At 48.7% G+C, this 19,781-nt stretch overlaps 1 protein-coding gene across 7 annotated transcripts in view; it reads left to right on the top strand.

Moving 5' to 3' along the window:
* Nucleotides 1-6,236: 6,236 nt before the first annotated feature.
* The window catches only part of PATZ1 (POZ/BTB and AT hook containing zinc finger 1), a 32,992-nt gene continuing 19,447 nt past the window's right edge, over nt 6,237-19,781 (top strand). For 2 of the 7 annotated variants that reach the window (XM_028708979.2, XM_028708977.2), the window contains exons 1-2: nt 6,245-8,568; nt 18,328-18,391. In XM_028708979.2, coding sequence (XP_028564812.2) covers nt 7,202-8,568; nt 18,328-18,391 — 1,431 coding nt within the window. In that variant the 5' untranslated portion in view covers nt 6,245-7,201. Of the gene's footprint in view, nt 8,569-18,327; nt 18,392-19,781 lie in introns of all 7 variants that reach the window. The other 5 variants (XM_028708984.2, XM_028708981.2, XM_028708980.2 and 2 more) reach the window with 5 other exon arrangements.

Here is a 19,781-nt window from a genome sequence, read left to right as displayed (position 1 = left end):
AACAAAAGCCCGGCAGGGGGGCGCGTGCGGAGTGCGAGAGTTACCCCCGCCTTTCTGTTGTCATCACGCTCCACCCATGACTCCTGGAAGGGGACGCTACCATAGAGTGAGGAGGCTAGAGAGGAAACCAAAGAAGACAGCTTAAGCGTCGCCGTAAGGACTCCTCCCGCCTAATGGCCGGGAGACGGTATTGCAGGGGGCGCAGACCCCACCCTCGCTACTACGCTCAGGTCTGGGCCTACAAGGCAGATAGAGAGACCTGTTAATAAATAAGGCTTTATTTCTATCAGGAGCTCCCAAACTGCGGCTCTCATTCAGGTGGTAGGTCCAACTCGTTATATACTTAGAATTATCCTTTTATTTCTTATCTATCTTATCTTTCATGATGTTGCCATTTTAATTCCAGAAGTGATAAAAATATAGAATTTTAAATCCTACTGTTTGACTTCTGTGGGATACTGTATCATTAAAGACAAAATATAAGAAATAAGAGAAGCAATTAAAAACCATACAGCATCTAACACAGCGCATTATTAAAATTATATACCACCCTTCACTGGAAGATCACAGGACAGCTTATGACGTTAAAACACAAAATATAATAATAATGGATTAATTAATTAAGAACCTTGCATTACAACAGGCAGGGGGGGGGGGGAAGTGGGCTGCAAAGACCCTCTGAAATTTTGAAGGGATCTATGGGGGAAATGTGTGAGAACCCCTGGCTTATATTCTCTCCCCACCCCCAAAACATGTTGCTTACTATTCCTAAACCTACTGACGTAACTGCAACAATATCGTTTCCATCCCCTTCCTATCCCCTGCCTCAGTTGAAACCCCATTTTCTTGACTGTAGCCACCTCAGGGCAAGATCTTCTCAATTCCTTCCTACCACAGTACCCCCTACAACAGGTGTGGACAGCCTTTGTCCTGCCAGGTGTGAACTGCAGCTCCCATCATCCCTGGCCATTGCCAAGGCTGCTAGGGCTGATGGGAGTTGTAGTTCTGCAACACCTGGAGGACCAAAAGTTCCTCCACCAGAGAGATATAATGATAGTGCAATGTTGCTGCTACCACCTCTACTATGAATCATCATGCAGTTTCTCCAACCAGGTGCTCTCCAGACGTTCTGGAGTACAACTCAGGACTGGGGCTGATGGGAGTTGCAGTCCAAATTATCTAAAGTCCACCAGGATAGAGAAGACTCTGAAAATGCATTGTTAAATTTATGCCCTACTTCTCCCATTGGAAAAAGTCATTATACAGAGTGCTTTCCCCTTCCTTCTGGATGCCACAGTTGTATATTTGAACATGCGTCCAGCACTCGTGTATTCTTACACACTAACAAGAGGTTTGGGATCTTTTGCTAGAGTTATAACATGTGTCCACTTATGAATATGTGCTTATCTCAATTCCTGCCTAAATAAAACTCCCGACACGCTTTTACTTTTTGTTCTGGGCCAGTGACCCTAACAAGCTTTTGACTGCCAGATGAGCAACCCAGTAATTTTTAGAGGCAAACAAATAGCATTACATTAAGATTCTTGACACATTAACAAAGAAAGCTTGGTTTATTATATGAATTGAACATGACAGAATATGTAAATGCTGTTTCAGAAAGTCAAATTACAATTTTAAGCAGGCAGCAAATCCTACGCTACATACACACCTTGATCTAAAGTTAGAATCCCAACCTATTTGCAAAAGCTCAAAGTGTGACAATTCTGCCAGCAGGACTCACACTAATAGGAAGTTAATGAACAGAGTGGAAGGAGTATATCTGTCCTAAAGTGAAGCAGATGTGTGCCAATTCCTTGGGGGTGAGTTCTTTTAGCTGGAGCTAGTACTGAAAGTACTGAAAAGCTGGGAGTTTTAGAATATTTATTGCTAATGCATCATAGTACTTTCAGATTTTCTCTCTCTCTGGTAATCTCTATCCCTAGGTTGTATGTTCCAAACTGTACCCTAATCCATTTCATACGCCCAAATCCAAGTCAAACAGGGACTGTAGCATCAGGGGCTATCATTATCAATAGTCATTTGCTAAGTTACTGAGAAGGGACACGGGTGGCGCTGTGGGTTAAACCACAGAGCCTAGGACCTGCCGATCAGAAGGTCGGCGGTTCGAATCCCCGCAACAGGGTGAGCTCCCGTTGTTCGGTCCCAGCTCCTGCCAACCTAGCAGTCCTGCTGGCCACATGACCCAGAAGCTGTACGCCGGCTCCCTCGGCCAATAAAGTGAGATGAGTACCGCAACCCGAGAGTGGGTCACAACTGGACCTAATGGTCAGGGGTCCCTTTACCCTTTAAGTTACTGAGCCCCCCCACCCAAGAGTGAGGTGTTGACCATGAGCCATGAAGGCAAGAAGCAGGGGGCTACCTATCCCTGATCTCTCTCAAACCACTCACAATGGACAATGCTTTGTGGGTCAGACCATTGGTCCATCTAGCTCAGCGCTGAACTCGGGTTACTAATTTCCCGTTCCTTATTTGCAGAAAAATTTGTTCCTTGTTGTGGGTTTTAATTTACATCTCCCTGCCACTGTCTCATCAGTGCAGAGACTGAGCTAATAGGTGTTGTGTGGATATGGCTAGAGCCGTAGCTAGGTGATCTTGGGCCTGGCAGAACTGTCCAGAATTTGCCCCCTAGCCACGGAAAAATTAGCTCTTCTTTCTGCCTCTCCTCCAACTCCACCCCACCCATTCAATTCACCCTCTATTTAAAACCTTTTCTTATGAGGCAATGATCTATATTTGTATTTATAGACATATTTATGGACATTTTTTAGCCAATTTTGTGTCGTCGTCCCCCGCCTGCACCCCTAGCGGGGGCCCACCTCACCACCCCCTAGCTACAGCCCTGCATGTGGCACCTTCAGTTTTTAATTGACCTAGGTCCTTGCGACCCCTGCCTGGCAAAAGGCCCTCCCACAACCTCAGCGGTTCACAAAGTGCTGCCCCAGGCAAGCCCCCTCACCCAAGGAAGATATTCTGGCCCCATATTATAAAATGTATTCTTTATTTCCTCTGCACCAAATGATAAAATTAGTATTAGCAGCAGCAGCAGCAGCAGCCATCTGGGGTGCAAAATAAAAACACAGTGATACATCAAGCATTAAAAACTTCCCTATACAGAGTTGCCTTCAGATGTCTTCTAAGTGTTGTATACAGAAAGCAACCGTTTTGCGCAGGGGTTCAATTTCTGACCCCTGTGTCGGCAGAGTGCACAGAAGCCCGCTCCGCCCCATGTGTCAGTGGTCGTGCGTCAGTTGGACGCACCTAAAATGGTTGCCGCCTGTAGTTGTTTATTACCTTGACAACTAAAGTAAAGGTACCCCTGCCCGTACGGGCCAGTCTTGACAGACTCTAGGGTTGTGCGCTCATCTCACTCTATAGGCCGGGAGCCAGCGCTGTCCGCAGACACTTCCTAACTAATGGGAGGCTGTTCCACAGGGCGGGCGCCACTACCAAGAAGGCCCTCTGCCTGGTTCCCTGTAAATTCACTTCTCACAGTGAGGGAACCCCCAGAAGGCCCTTGGAACTGGATCTCAGTGCCCAGGCTGATTGATGGGGGTAGAGATGCTTCTTCAAGATGTTGACAAACTGGAACAAATCCAGGGATGGGAGAGAGAAATGGAGCTGGGTCCAACAGGTCATGTGAGAAAGGGTTATGCCAGTGGAGGCTACAAATGGGGCACTGCCCCACCATCCTCAGTCTGCACCATGAGACACGCTCCACCTACTTATAAAAAGTTTAGTGGTTTGCACTGCCTGCTTCCCAATGAGTTTTGCAAATCTCAGCAAGTAAGATGGGGATGAAACTGATTGGCTCTGGTGCCACCTTGGCTCTTTGGATTCCTGTATTCTGCCCCAGCAGTCCCAGTGGGCACCAGCCACAGATAGCCTATGCTGAGCTTAGGAGGGAGACAAATCTTTGAAAGGCTGCCATATTTGTTTTCTCTCACTCCAGAGGCCAACCCCCTAGATATTGACTAAACATTTGCAAGACCAACCTGACAGTGCAAGCCGTTTAGCAGTGAAATTAGCTGCCTTGGAAGAAGGTGTCTTCTCCAAGGTTAAGAGGTTTCTAAGCAGAAACTGGATATCAACCTGTCAGGGATGCTATAGCAGGGGGGTTGGAATGGATGATGTCTGAGATATCCGGCCTGTTAGTTTAGCAGGATCGCTGCATTGTTTGGCCCATTGAAATAAATAAAAATTAAGTAGGGTTGTTTGGGGGTTGGGGGTTGGGGGGGGGAGTAAAATCACTCTTAAAACAACTGAGTTGCATCCAAAGCCTGTCATACTCAAGAGCAGCCCTGCTGAAACTTAAGATTAATTTCACTGGGTCTACTCTGAGTAAACTGGGTCATATTCTACCTAGCTGTTAGGTAATACTCCTATACGCTGGCAGGATTTGAAGGGCTGACTCCTCTGTTAATAATGTAGAAGGGGGAATGTTGGGAACATAAAGGTACCATGGCAACAGATGTTTAAAGGAAGCATCATCACTCTTGAAAAGGAAAGATGGGGAATAGCTGAGAGGAAGCAAAAAAAAAAAAAAAAACCCCGAAGTGTTAAAACAGGGGAGGGCCTTTGAAGAGAGAGAGAAATGAACTCTATTTAGAGGAGCTGTGTCAATTTCTCCCTTCTATTTTGCTCCAAGAACCACATGAAATACCACCTGTTTAAATATGAATAACGCTTTTGCTATATCTGAGTAAATTTTTATTTCTGTGACAGTAATTGCTTCCGGCAAAGAGAAAAGTAGATTTAAAGGACATTGCCGCCTAGTGCCACAGGTTTGATGTGGGCTTTGTGCCGTTAAGAATTACTGGAATAAAAAGCGAGACTTGACAAATCCTACATCATTGTTGCACCTGCCAGCTTGGGTGCAAACAGGGCGATTGGAGGAGCGACTCCAGAGACCTGGGGACATGGATGGCTAAAGGTATTTTATGGGGCCTTCAAGGACATGTTAGGATACTCTGTGGGGGTTGGCAGGTTTGCTGCTCATTTGCATGTCAATTCCCACAGTGGCATTTCTTTTTTCTGGCTAAAGGGAAAGTTTTGCATGTGTTTAGGCACCTGCTTGAATGGGAGAAAACACACACAAAGGACAGAGTGAGAAAACCCCCGTGCCTGAATTAAGGAATGCCCATTGTGGGATCAAAAGGATTCACTGAATGCTTTCTCCATTTATAATTTTGCGGTGATGGAAGCGGGCTTGGATCTGGAAACTGGTAAGACTCAGTTGCCTACTCCCCTCTCCAGCCAGGCTAAACATTTAGACAATTTCAGTGGGAAAGTAATTTGTGATACCGGAATTATTTTCTATAAAACGTTAAAAAGAGCAGGATAGGAATTGCAAGTGGGGGGAAATCATCAAGTGGCTTCAGGCTGAGCCGTCGGGCGATGGGGTTGTTGGCCCATCAGTGTTTTCTGCGGCCGCCGAGGGAGCGGCCTGGGCGCGCCCCGCCGAGGCCCATCAACCGCTCCAGGTGCGCTACGACCCCCGAGGAGGGCCCAAATGGGCGCCCAAATCCTCCCTCCCCAGCCCCGCGGTGCACCGATAGGTGGGAAGCAGTCGCGGGGAAGGGGAACCAGCGTCTGGGTCCGTCGGGGGTTAAAGCCCCGCGCCTCCGGGGAGCGCCCCGCGCGCCCCCCACCCCTCGCCCAGGGCAGGCGCGGCTCCGAGGCGGCCCTCCAGGGATCACCTTCATCAGAGAAAGAGACAAGGAGGGGTGGCTGGGTGTGGGGGCTTTAACAGGAATTAGAGAAGGCGGGGGGTTGAATTGCACCATCTGCATTGAGCAACTGGGGGAGGAGAGTTCAGGCTGCAAGCCGCCCCCCACCCAGTTGTTCCAGCCTAGATCCATTAGACCGGGTGTGGGGCGGGGGGGGGGGGTGATTCAACTCTCTTCCAGGCAAGCCCGTCCTTGCTCAGCCTGGGGCGGGGGCCCTTGCCGCTGCTGGCTCGGCATTGGCGGATCAGTGCTGGGAGGGGGGGGAGGTCGGCTGCAATTGCAGCAGCAGCCCCCAGCCCCCGCGGCCAGGAAGGGGGGGGTTGGGTGGTGGCGTGGGGTGGGGGGCCGGCCTGCTGCCTCTGGCTGCTCTTGCATTGGCGGATGCGGGGAGGGAGGGGGGCAGGAAGCGAGGGAGGGGGGAAGAGCTTCAGTGGCTGCAGCGAGGGAGGGAGAGAAAAGGCGAGCGGGCGCGGGGGGGTCCCTTTCTACATCGGGAGGGGGGCCGCCAGCGCCGAAGAAGAACCAGCAAAGTTTGCAGCGCGCCCCACAATCCGAGGCCCCGGCCGGCTCCGCAGCCCCCTGCCGGAGCGCTTTTTTTTTCCTTTTTGCAGCGCGGGGGGGACCTCGGGACTGCCGGCCCCCCCTCCTTCTTTCCCTCCCCCCCCAGGGGTGAAAGTGCAAGAGGAAGTACAGCCGCTGCCATCTTTCCTCCGCTCCAAACACACACACACACACACCGAGGGAGGGGGACGGGCGGGCGGACGGAGCGTGCCGGCAGCCCCCGAAAACTTCCCACCGACGGCGGCCAAGAGAAAAAGACAGCCGGAGCCACCACCGACGCCGCTTCCTCGTCGTCCAGCACCACCGGCAGCATCGACAGCAGCTTCCTCGGCGGTCCCGCTCCCGCTGCAGCGCCTCGTGGCGGCCGCGAAGGAACTCGCCCGGGGGGAGAGGCGAAAAGGGGCTGCCTGCCTGCCTGCGCGCCCGCCGCGGCTGCTTCTGCTCCGGCGGCCTCTGGGCGCTCTGTCTCTCTCCCCCCCGCCGTCGGCCTTTTGTTCTTCCTGCCTTCGCTTTCTCTTCCAATCTTGCAATTGTATTTGGGATTTGCATTGCAACAACCCCCGCACGGGGCCGCCTTCATCTCCATCTCCTCCTCCTCCGGTTCCTGGGCGCGCTCGCGCACACACGGCGCCGTCGGGGCCCGGGGATTTTCTGGAAGGCGCGAGGCGGAGCGCGTGCGCCATTCTGGTTCCCCCCCTCCCTCCCTTTTCTTTTTGCATTCCGCCCATCCTCTCCCTCCTCCTCCCCCGCTTGACGGGCGCGCGCATCAGCCCCCTCGACGGGAGCGCGTGAACGCAGCAGCCGAGGAACGAGAGGACGCGCGCCCCCTGCCGGCCGTTCCTGCTGCTGCAGGCGCAGGAAGGTAAGGCGAGCCTCCAGCAGCAGCAGCCCCGATGGAGCGGGTGAACGAGGCGGCCGCAGCAGCCGCCGCCGCCGCTGCAGCCGCCGCCAGTGCCAACGCGTGCGGCCCGTCCCCGCCGGGCTGCTACACGTACCAGGTGAGCCGGCACAGCGCCGACCTTCTGCACAACCTGAACCAGCAGCGCAAGAACGGCGGGCGCTTCTGCGACGTGCTTCTCCGCGTCGGCGACGAGAGCTTCCCCGCGCACCGCGCCGTCCTGGCTGCCTGCAGCGAGTACTTCGAGTCGGTCTTCAGCGCGCAGGGACTGAGTGGAGGCGTTGAGGGCGCCGGAGGTACAGGAGCCGCCGGGGCGCCGGACGGGGGCGCAGCTGAGGCGACCGGCGCTGGAGGGGGCGGCCCCGGGGGCGGGGGCGGCCCCGGCGGGGTGGGCCGGGAGCTGGAGATGCACACCATCAGCTCCAAGGTCTTCGGAGACATCCTGGACTTTGCCTACACCTCACGGATTGTGGTGCGCCTAGAGAGCTTCCCAGAGCTCATGACAGCCGCCAAGTTCCTTCTCATGCGCTCTGTCATTGATATCTGCCAGGAGGTCATCAAGCAGTCCAACGTCCAGATTCTGGTCCCTCCCGCTACCCGCCCAGACATCATGCTCTTCCGTCCTGGCGCGGGCACCACTGACCTGGGCTTCCCCCTTGACATGACCAACGGCACTGGGTTGGCCCCCAATGGCAATGGGATCGCCGGCATGCCCGAGGATGAAGCCACCCGGGCTGCCCTCTCCGCCGCTGCCCAGTCTTCCTTGCCCGTCTTGCAGGGGGTGGACCGTCTTCCCATGGTGGCCGGGCCTCTCTCGCCACCCCTCCTGGCTTCGCCCTTCCAAAACGTTGGCACTGGCGCCCCCTCTCTGAGCAGCAAGCGGGGTCGGGGGCGTCCCCGCAAGGCCAACCTGCTGGACTCCATGATGTTCAGTGCCCCGGGGGGTCTGAGGGACGCTGGCATCCTGCCCTGTGGCCTGTGCGGGAAAGTCTTCACAGATGCCAACCGCCTCCGCCAGCATGAAGCCCAGCATGGCGTCACCAGCTTGCAGCTGGGCTACATCGACCTCCCACCCCCCAGGCTGGGCGAGAATGGGATCCCCGGGCTGGATGACACGGCCGCCCCCCGCAAGCGGAGCCGGACAAGGAAGCAGGTGGCTTGCGAGATCTGCGGGAAGATCTTCCGGGACGTTTACCACCTGAATCGGCACAAGCTGTCACATTCTGGCGAGAAGCCCTACTCGTGCCCTGTGTGCGGGCTGCGGTTCAAGAGGAAGGACCGGATGTCCTATCACGTCCGGTCCCACGATGGGTCGGTGGGGAAGCCTTACATTTGCCAGAGCTGCGGAAAAGGTTTCTCTAGGTAAGAGGGGGGGGGGTCCCTGGGGTCATGGGTTTGGAATTAAAAAAGACTTTCCAGATGTTGGCGGCTGGTGTGACAGTTAGCTGACACCCACAAAGATCTGGGCAGAAACTGGAACTTTGCAGGTCACAGGTCCATCAGCAGATGACCTCCTGCAGATGTTCGGATTGTATACTAACCTGAGCATCATGCTGATGGGAGCTGCAGTCTGAAACATCTGGAGGGCACCCTGCTGCGGGGTGCAGTTCTAGGTGGAACTTTGTGAGGAGTGGAGGCTAAAGGTAAGAGCCACAACTGCACAGGTGTGCCCAGGTTCTGCAGTAAACATGGGGTGGGTGATGGAAGAACAGAACACCTGCTGGGGAGATGCAGAGAGTCTCAGGTATATTGTCCACTGCGTGCTTGGGGAGGGCTGTTTGTAGTGGCAAAAGACCGCCTATGCTGGCTGCCACATAAGATGCAAAGCAGCACCATCCATTTAAAGCATATTGAGCATATATTTTGAGCACATGACTTTAGTGAATCCTGGGAACTGCAGTTTCCCTTCACAGGGCTACCGTTGCCAGCACCCTCAACAAACTGCAGTCCCCAGGATTCTTCAGGGGGAGTCATGTGCTTCAAATGTACATAGAATGTGCTTTCAGGGAATAGTGTAGAACTTCTCAAAGTGACTTAACAGCATGCACGTGTTGATACAGAAGTAAATCCCGCAAGGCTCAGGACTGAATTTGCTTAGCTTAGTGTGCACAGGGATGCAGCCTTACTAGGAAGTAATTCAGTAGGGCTTACTTCTGAGTAATTTGGCTCAGGGCTGCAGGGATCTTAACCACTAGGGAGCACATGGTAGGCCAGGTAGTGCAGGCGTTCTCCCCAGAGCCTGGATCTCAAGGGTTCTCTTTATGAGAGTGACTTGGACTTCAAATTCTCCACCTTCGTGTCCTGAGCATTTTCTGATACTCACATTGGTGGAGTTTGGGAGGGAAATAGAACCCTGTTCTTGAATTACAGGGCATGGATGTAAGTATTGTTGAGTCTGCTTGCAGAAAGCGTCTGGAATCAGATCAGTACATGTGTGTTGATCTCGAAGGAGAGGGCAGCTTCGTTGGTCAAAGGTGGATTCACACGACTGTGTGGCTTGCACCATAGCATGGTGTTCTCTGTCCGTAAGAGTGACTGCGAATCAAAGCAGGTCTCCGTAATTCAGGAAATCATGTTTGTTTAAAGAGGTTGTGGCAACCTAAAGACTGGTGGAATCCTTCACAAAAATCACTATTGTGGCGATGGAGAATGGATGGGGAGAATCAATTTGTACTTAGAGAAATATGATGACTCCGCTCTTAATTTCCCCTTTTGGGTAGGAATGTCACAAAATAGCCCAGGAGTTGCACCAACTTCAATATTTCTTATGGTTTTGCATAATATCCTGCTTCGTTTGCACTCCCTAAAGATACCACTGACCAAGGCAAACTTCATCAGCCTGGTGCACTGTAGATATTTCTGGGCTATGACTCGCATCAGCCCCAGCCAGTGCAAACACGCTGCCATCAACCCCAGCATTTGGCTGTGGTGCCTGGGGCTGATGGGAGCTGTAGACCAAAACATCTGGAGAGGTACCTGTTTTGTTTCTGGCTATAGTTCAATAATCACTTCTGCAAATGGACCTGAACTGTTGTTTAATTAAGGGAACACCAGACAGTGACTTGTCAATGGCAGCATTTTGCTTAAGATAACTTCTTGTGTAAGCAAGCTGAAACTGGACTGACACTTAAAAAAATCAAAACCCATAACTTTTTTATGATCTTTAAGGTTTGGAGATTACTATTATTATATTTGATTTATTAATCGCCTTCTAAACCATCATCTCAAGGCGATCTGCATTTAAGGTAATTAAAAACAGTTAAAAACACAGAACAGCAAATAAGAACAAGACTAAAACCCTAACATAAAAAGAACCCTCCTGGGTTGTCCTGTTCTCACAGTGGCCGGTCATATCCTTCTGGGAAGCCACTATCCCATTTGTGATTCCCAGCAAGTGGCATTCAGAGGCATACAGAAGTAATAGAATCACAGAATTGTAGAGTTGGAAGTGACCCTGAAGATCTAGTCCAACCCCTGCAGTACAGGAATATGTAGTTGTCCCATACAGGCCGTGCTTTCCCCCCAGGGGGTATTCAGTGGTACGCAGTATCAGCACCTCTTTTTTATTGTTAAAAAGTGTGGCACTTTTTCTACAAAAAAAAAACAACAAAACCACTGCACAGGGATCAAACCTGAAACCTTAACATTATTAGCACCATGCTGTAACTAAAGGAGCATTTTCCGTTGGGTGGATTTAAAAGTAAAGATTGATCTATGCCTTAACCACTTGGGGCACAAAATGTTGACAGGCGTTTTGCTGAATCAACCAGGTGTGCACACTGATTTGGGCTGCAACTCTCAACCTGCTTTCTTCCATTGAACCCAGTGAAGTTTCCTGGTGACCAAGTAAACATAGGAGTGAGTGGAACTCCAGCCCTAAATGCAGTTTCTGTGAAACAAATCTCAGTGAGTTCAGGAGAACATTGTACACAGGTTGTACATTGACAATAAAGACATTATTATTATTATTATTATTATTATTATTATTATTATTAACCAGAGGTTATTGGGATCATACCCACAGGCTGGAAGTTCATTTGATTCATTTGATACAAATGGAAGATACTTTTGAGTAAATATGGTTAAGATTGGGATGTTATATTCCTGCAAATAATAATACTTGTACGGAGCAAGGTACATTTAAAACCAGGGTATTTAAAGTCTTTCTAAACACCCATCTTTATTTAGAGGTAAGATTTTTCTGGGATTTTTTATTTTGAAATTTATTTGTGAAAGCATGTACGTAATACTTTTAGGCTGGAGGCAAATAAAACTTAATTTCCTCTTTGTAACATTTGTAAATTTTTAACTCTTTGTAAATTTAGCAACAGAAATTTGACAGCAACTGCATTATGGACAATTTATGTCTTTCTAAAAAAAGCACCACACTCCTGGTTTTCAGAAATGTTGACTGCTCAAGATTATGGTAACTTAAGAAAGGTGGATTTTCAACTTTTTAGATTGCCTTCTGTAGGTGTGCCTTTTTACATCACCTTGATATGCAGATGTTTAGCAGACAAGCATACTTCTCTTTGTTGTGCAAAGTGCTACCTGTTGATTTCAAACATCAACATGTTTGGTTTTTGCCCTTAGTTGAAAATATACAGAAGAAAGGCACATTACATCCTACAGGTCCCTTTCTGAAAAAGAGAAATGCGTTTGTAGGAATCATAAACAACCACTTAAAGACTTTTCTGATGGTTCATAAAGTTCCCCCTCTGTTTTAATGGTATACACCATTTTAGAAGAGGAGTTGCCTTTCTCTCCCCACTCCCGCCAAAATTGATTCCCTGCCATTTGAGGGAGAGGCTTTGGGAAGGAGGTCTATTAGCGCGCACCCCCTAAAAAGAAGAAAAGAAAAGAAAAATAAGCAAGGCATTGCAAAAGGGCAATTCTTAGCAGACTACAAGGAAGGCTGCAGTTCTGCAGATTCCTTTGGCAGGAACCTCAAATAAAATAAGGGGAATTTGCTTCTCAATAAGGGGGCAGGGTAAGTAAGATTTTTGCATATGCAATAGTCCCTTTGGGTTCAGTGGTGCTTATTGCCATGTAAGTGGATATAGGATGATAGCCTCAAACTTGTATAATAAATGGACTAAAATTTATTGATTCAGAGGAAAGCTTGACTTTTCATTGCTGTCCTGCTCTTTCCATACTTGCCCAGAAGCATCATCCCACCCACCCCCGGTCGAAATAGTGTGTTTTTGGCCTACGCTTTCCCTGGCCTGCAAAGTTGGGCCCTGTTATCCCCAAATTTCTGTTTTAATAAGGTAAAGGTAAAGGTACCCCTGCCTGTACGGGCCAGTCTTGACAGACTCCAGGGTTGTGCGCCCATCTCACTTAAGAGGCCGGGGGCCAGCGCTGTCCGGAGACACTTCCGGGTCACGTGGCCAGCGTGACAAAGCTGCATCTGGCGAGCCAGCGCAGCACACGGAAACGCCGTTTACCTTCCCGCCAGTAAGCGGTCCCTATTTATCTACTTGCACCCGGGGGTGCTTTCGAACTGCTAGGTTGGCAGGCGCTGGGACCAAGCAACGGGAGCGCACCCCGCCGCGGGGATTCGAACCGCCGACCTTTCGATCGGCAAGCCCTAGGCGCTGAGGCTTTTACCCACAGCGCCACCCGCGTCCCCTTCTGTTTTAATAATGCTGTTTTTATGTTGTATGACCTGGTTTTATCATTGTTTATCATATTGTTTCTAAGGTGCTTTTGCATACCTCTTACGGGATTTTTCAACATTAAACAATTTAGAAACGTTTTTAGAAGTACTGCAATATAATAATTAGCAAAAATAAATAAAAAGCTGTGGTTCCTGCATTGCAGGAGCTTGGTCTAGATAAGCCTTTTGAGTCCCTTCCACCTCCGCAATTCTGTGATTCTATGAAATAAGTCAGCAAACCGGTTTTCGGTGGGACTTGCTCCCAGGTATGGGTGCGTTGAAGGTTTTTAAAGTCTGTTTCAACATTCACAGTGGCTCTTAAAACGAGGGGCTGATTTTTTGGGGGGGGAGAGCTGGAGGAGCCTTGGATCACAGGGGCGCATTTCAGGCCCAAACCAGACCCTCCGGTTGGGCTACTTCAGCTCACCTGCCTTTCCCTTCAGGTTGAACAGCTTAACTGGGGATCTGCCCTATCTGCTTGCTTTCCTGGAGGGTGAATTCTGCTGAGCTGCATGTAATTGGCTGAGGATAGAAAAGCCGTTGTGAGAAGACAGAGAGGGGGAGATAATCTCATTCCAAGCAGCTTTTGGCTTCAGACAATGCAGAGCTTTCTTCCCACCAGGAAAAACCAGCAGCGTTTTGGGATCTACTTTGGTGACGCTAGGAAAACAGACCAGACATTATCACCAATGGGGTGTGGGTGTCAAAGTGCTATAGAACAGCCTCCCCCAACCTAATGCTTTCCAGATGTTTTGGGCTGGTGGGAGTTGTGGACCTAAACATTGGTAGGGCTCCAGGTTTTAGGGAGAAGGCTGCTGTATCATGGAGGTTGAGGTCCTCTCCGCCTTGGGATTGTGTCCAAACAGTGTTAGAAACTCAGATATAAAAGGTGGGTGCCAAATGGCTCCTTAAAGCAAGGTTACGGTTGCCAAAACAGAATGTCTAGTTGCCATTTTGGGGCAAGTCTTATTTTTCAAATGATGGCCTTACTGATGGTTTCTCAGTTAAACTTCTGGCTATCTCAGATGACAACCTTGAGCTAGGTTAAGAACTTTGAGAACTTAAAGAACAAAAGTCGTTTGATCCAGAGACAGTCCACGTATATATTCGCCCCTTCCGACCTCTCTTTCTTAGTTGTGACTGCTCCTGCTCAGGCTGCACAGAAACAGCATTTTGGTTCCTGAAATTCGTTCCATTAGTACATATAAAATATAACTGATAGAATTCTACAGGATGTGGTACAGTGGTACCTCAGGTTACAGATGCTTCAGGTTACAGACACATCAGGTTACAGATTTCGCTAACCCAGAAGCAGTACCTCGGGGTAAGAACTTTGCTTCAGGATGAGAACAGAAATTGTGCTGCGGCGGCAGCGGGAGGCCCCATTAGCTAAAGTACCTCAGGTTAAGAACAGTTTCAGGTTAAGAACAGACCTCCAGAACAAATTAAGTTCTTAACCCGAGGTACCACTGTATTAGTGTGTGAAAACAGTCCAGATCCAGTGATCCCCTGGCAAGCAGCTCTTGATGCTGAAGATTAAGGCTGTGTTATAAATCGATGTATCGCCTGATAATGGGTTTTAGATCAAATCGCGATAACCGTTTTTTTAAAGCGACTTTGCAATTTATTGCGTTTTGTTTGTGTGGTATTAAAAAATCACAATATTGGAAAAACCAGGAAGCCCATGCTTCTTCCTGTGTGTTCAGCCCTTGCTAACTCGCACCTCAGCCAGCTCTTCCCTGTCTCCTGCAGCAGCAAGATATAGCTACAAATCACTACTCAAACATCACCAAACAGAGCTTTGAGAACCAGTTAGCTCCCAGTCTCCCCAGCCATCCAAACGGCAAGCAGGGACTTCTTCCCTCAAGGCTCTTGCTTAAAGGCGCCAGGCTGGTAGTTGGCTTAGAGAAAGCCTGCAGGTTCAGACTTCTGGAGCCTTCCCCCCCCCCCCCAATAAAACCATAAACTGGGGTTAGTAAAAAAAAACAGACATCTCCCTTTGACATTTGACCCTCTTCTGTCATTTTCCCCTCCATCTGTGTGTGTGTGTGTGTGTGTGTGTGTGTGTGTGTGTACAGTGATACCTCTGGTTACGAACTTAATTTGTTCCGGAGGACCGTTCTTAACCTGAGGTACCACTTTAGCTAATGAGGCCTCCCGCTGCTGCGCGATTTCTGTTCTCATCCTGAGGTAAAGTTCTTAACCCGAGGTACTATTTCTGGGTTAGCGGAGTCTGTAACCTGAAGTGTTTGTAACCCGAGGTGTTTGTAATCCAAGGTACCACTGTACTGCTTGTGGGTGTGTGAGTGTCTACGTGTGTCTCCCTCCCTGCTCCCATTGGTGGTATTTTTTGGTGAAGTAGCAGCACTGGGGTTTTTAAAAAAATATTAACTCAGTCAACATTTCACACTTCGTTTTCTGTAAGCGACAGTCGGCCCCTTCTTAAAACTGTATTGCTTGTGTGGGGGGGGGTGATTGTGTCTCCCTGACTCTGTTGGTGTGCCCAACTGATGCTTCATTTGGAGCCATGGCACTATTGCAAGAAGCAGAGAGGCTTATTTAACACCGTTTTTTAGCCCCATGTTTCTTTAGCTCAGTCTGCCCTGCAGTGCTTCGCTTGCTCTCTCTCAACTCTTTCCCTTCTGAGTTGCTTCCTTCCTTGCTCCATGAACGAGTCCCAGTCATAGCTGTCAACTTTTCCCTTTTCTTGCGAGGAATCCTATTCGGAATAAGGGAATTTCCCTTCAAAAAAAGGAAAAAGTTGACAGCTATGGCCCCAGTTCTTCCCTGCTTCTCTCTCTCTCTCTCTCTCTCTCTCTCTCTCTCTCTCTCTCTCTCTCTATTGTGTCTTGTAAATTGCTTCAGAATAAAAGGGGGGAAACGCCCAGTGTTTATTGTGTGTGCCTTTCTTTTGGGGCAGAAGCAGCCCACAGGTTTCTTACTAATCCAGCCTACGCTGTCAGCCCATGTTAACTCTGCGAGTCTTTGGCTCCCCCTCCCCAGTCGCAAACCAGGAGGGAAATACAGCCTTGAGATGCCTGTTGGCTTGCAAGTTGCTCCAGAGTAAAAGAACACACACACACACCCTGCTCTGCCATTTGAACCTCTTCTGTGTCTTCCTCCACCTGCCTATGATCCCCACTTTCTCCTATATGCCTATGCCAAGAATGGACATTGACGAATGCCCCCTGATGGGGGGGGGGAGGCACATGAGGCATCCTTCCCAATGTTGAAAGGGATTCAAAGAAGTTTTTTGCTATCCCAGGAACAAGTGCGGCATTTGAAAGTGTGTTCAGCACAGCTGACAACGTTCTTCAAATACAAAGGGCATCACTATTGGCAGAGAACGCCAAAACGCAAATTTCATTTAATAATTTCTGTTCTATAAAATTTTACCCACCCTTTCTGGTTTGGCCTGGTTTATAAAAGAAATGCAGATTTTCCTGGCAATAAAAATATAAAATTTGGTTATATATTGTTCGGTTAAAAATGTATCTATTCTATTCCTTCTATTTTGGCCTGGTTTTGAAAAGAAAATTAACAAGCAATCAAATAAACTGGTGTTGTGGGATGCATACATTCAACTAAGACTCAATAATGAATTATATTTGAATATCTACTGACTTTGCTATTTTCTTGTTTAGTAATGTAATCAATTTTTTAGGGAACCTTTGATATCTATGCTACTAATTACGTCTGCAGATTTAATTTTAGAGAAAATGTGCTATTTAAACATTATTGGTACAGTAGTTCTATAACATAACATAATAATAATAATAATAATTTATTATTTATACCCCGCCCATCTGGCTGGGCCTCCCCAGCCACTCTGGGCGGCTTCCATAAAACCAAAAATACAGTAAAATCACATGTTAAAAACTTCCCTGAACAGGGCTGCCTTAAGATGTCTTCTGAATGTTAGGTAGTTGTTTATCGCTTTGACATCTGCTGGAAGGGCGTTCCACAGGGCGGGCGCCACTACCGAGAAGGCCCTCTGCCTGGTTCCCTGTAGCTTTGCTTCTCGCAATGAGGGAACCACCAGAAGGCCCTCGGCGCTGGACCTCAGCGTCCGGGCAGAATGATGGGGGTGGAGACGCTCCTTCAGGTATACTGGACCGAGGCCGTTTAGGGCTTTAAAGGTCAGCACCAACACTTTGAATTGTGCTCGGAAACGTACTGGGAGCCAATGCAGGTCTTTCAAGACCGGTGTTATATGGTCTCGGCGGCCGCCCCCAGTCACCAGTCTAGCTGCCGCATTCTGGATTAATTGTAGTTTCCGAGTCACCTTCAAAGGTAGCCCCACGTAGAGTGCATTGCAGTAGTCCAAGCGGGAGATAACCAGAGCATGCACCACTCTGGCGAGACAGTCCGCAGGCAGATAGGGTCTCAGCCTACGTACCAGATGGAGCTGGTAAACAGCTGCCCTGGACACAGATTTGACCTGTGCCTCCATGGACAGTTGTAACAATATGTTAAAGTAAAAAATTATCGGTTTTAGGCTTGGACCCATAAGTAGTAGCAGTTGCCAGGACATTACCATGTTCACCTCTACCTAGTTCCACCCTTATTTCAGATATTGTGATATATCACAATGTTTAACTGGTGATGTATCATGATGTTGAAAACCAGGTATCTCCCAGCCCTACTGGAGATGTCAGGTGCCATCCAGGTGCCCAGGCATCTTCACTTGGTCACAAGTGGTTGATAGCTAGGTGCAAAATGTGCCTGGCAAATTTCAAACACTGTCCACCAAGGGTTAGTCTTGGGAAAAGACCTATGAGAAGTACGTTGAGATCTTGTCTACCTACGTATGCATATTTGGGCGCCCTACTGAGTTCGGTGTGAGATTCACTCTCCAGTAACTCTATTATGTTTGCAACCTTCTTGATGTCTAACTTGAATCCCATTGGTTTCTGTGGAGCAATTAAATCAGTGGTTCCCAAACTGATTTGGAACGCCCTCCCAACTGATGTCAAACAGATAAACAACTATCTGGCTTTTAGAAGACATCTGAAGGCAGCCCTGTATAGGAAAAAATTTAATGTTTGATATTATATTGCGTTTCTATATTTTGTTTGTGCGCTGGAAGTATAAATGACTGCCAGACTTTGAAAAGCTGGTATCACTGGACCAAATTCAACAATTTTGTTGAATTCAAAATTGTTGAATTAAACTAAATAGTTTTAACTGGATTTGGAACAAATGTGCAGTTAATTCTTACTGTTCTGAATTTGATTGTGTTATTATTATCTTCCTTATTGGATCGTGTGAACCGCTATTCTGAAAAAGGCTTTGTTTTTATACGTTAGGGGGTGCTGGGGATGACTTTAAAGAACCAAGGGGGGATGGTGTCCCGAAAATGTTTGGGAACCACCAATCTAGAAAACCTCTGTTGTGTCTGGTTACAATAGATGCTGCGGACCTAACTCCAGCTTATCTCTCTTTGTGTCCCCTTTCTCAAGGCCTGACCATCTGAACGGGCACATCAAACAAGTGCACACGTCAGAGAGACCTCACAAATGTCAGGTAGGAACTACTGGATGGAGGAGGGTCTGTGATGATGGGGAGGAAGCCTCTGAAGAAGGTGGTGGAGATGCAAGCCTTCTTCTGTACACCTGGAATTTACCGCGCTCCTTGTAAACTTGTTCTAGAGACACTCCGCTCCATCCCCCCCCTTCCCCCAACCTCTTCCCAATGTCATCTGCTTCTCCTCCCCTCCCTCGTATGGTCTCTCCTCTCCCTGCCCCTCCATCTCATCCCTACCTTTGTAGTGTTTGTCTCCGCTCTGCTCGCCCTAGGCGATCAACCTTTTCTCTCTGCAATCAGCCATTTCTCTCTTCGTCCTGCCTGCCCGTCAACAGGTGGGCTCTCAAGGTCCCTCCTTGATTTTAGGGAAATTCCAGTTAGCTGCTGAATGCATTTTTTGTGGGTTCCTCCCCCTCACCTTTGAACATCGCACTGAGCAAAATTGGAAGATCCCCCCACCCTTTTCTCTTTTTGAGCATTGCTCAAATTCAACTGTGACACGGCTTTGGGGAAGGTGGGGTGGGGCTGTTTTTTCTTCCTTCCTTTCCCAGTTAACGTAACTGTTTCTGTTTGGATTTGAAGAACAATAAACACCCCTGGACTTGCTTCAGGGAGGAGGCAAGCTCCTTGGAGGAGGGGGCGACTCCAAAGCCCAGCTAAGGCTTAAGACATGATGGGCGTTCAAGCTGGTTATCATTTCTGCTAGCTGCTCTACCTGTGACCTGATTGAGCTGGACTGCCCCAATGGCCTCTGCCACCCTTCTCCTTTTTGAGTGGTAAAAAGATGATCACATACGAGACAGGCATGTTGGCTTGCTTGCTTGCTTCGTGAAATGTAATACACTGCTTGAACGTCAAAAGAGAAAAGCCAACCTCAAAGCAGTTTACGAAACAATAAAACTATCAGTTAAAAGAACTCTTTAGAACATCCAAAAGCTAAAATCAGCGATTAAGCTCAAAACAGATTAAAACATACATCAAGGTTCGGTTTCTGGATGGCCCTTGCCTGAACAAAAATGTTTTTAGCAGGCTCAGGAAAAAGCACAGCAAAGGCACCTGCCTGCTGTCAATAGGCAGGGAGTTCCAAAGTGTAAGCACACAAAAAATGATTTCTCACAGGTGCAGAATGTGTCTTCTGTGGCACCTATAATGGTGCCAGTTTCACTGATAGAAACAGTCAAGTGGATGTATATATAAGATAAGCCAATCTTGTAGGTAAACCTGTCCCAAGTTGTTGAGGACTTTAAATACTAACAGTAACGCCTTGAACTTGGCCCGGTAGCAAATTGTACAGCAGGTGCAGATCTCTGAGCCCAGGTGCTGTATGCTGACATGGCCTCACTCCTGTCAACAATTGCGCTGCAGCATTCGGCACTAACTGCAGCTTCCT

The sequence above is a fragment of the Podarcis muralis genome, chromosome 16 (assembly GCF_964188315.1).
Source record: "Podarcis muralis chromosome 16, rPodMur119.hap1.1, whole genome shotgun sequence".
Lineage (NCBI taxonomy): Eukaryota > Metazoa > Chordata > Lepidosauria > Squamata > Lacertidae > Podarcis > Podarcis muralis.
Note: the sequence above shows the minus strand (reverse complement) of the source record. Positions and strands in the feature narration are given on the sequence as shown.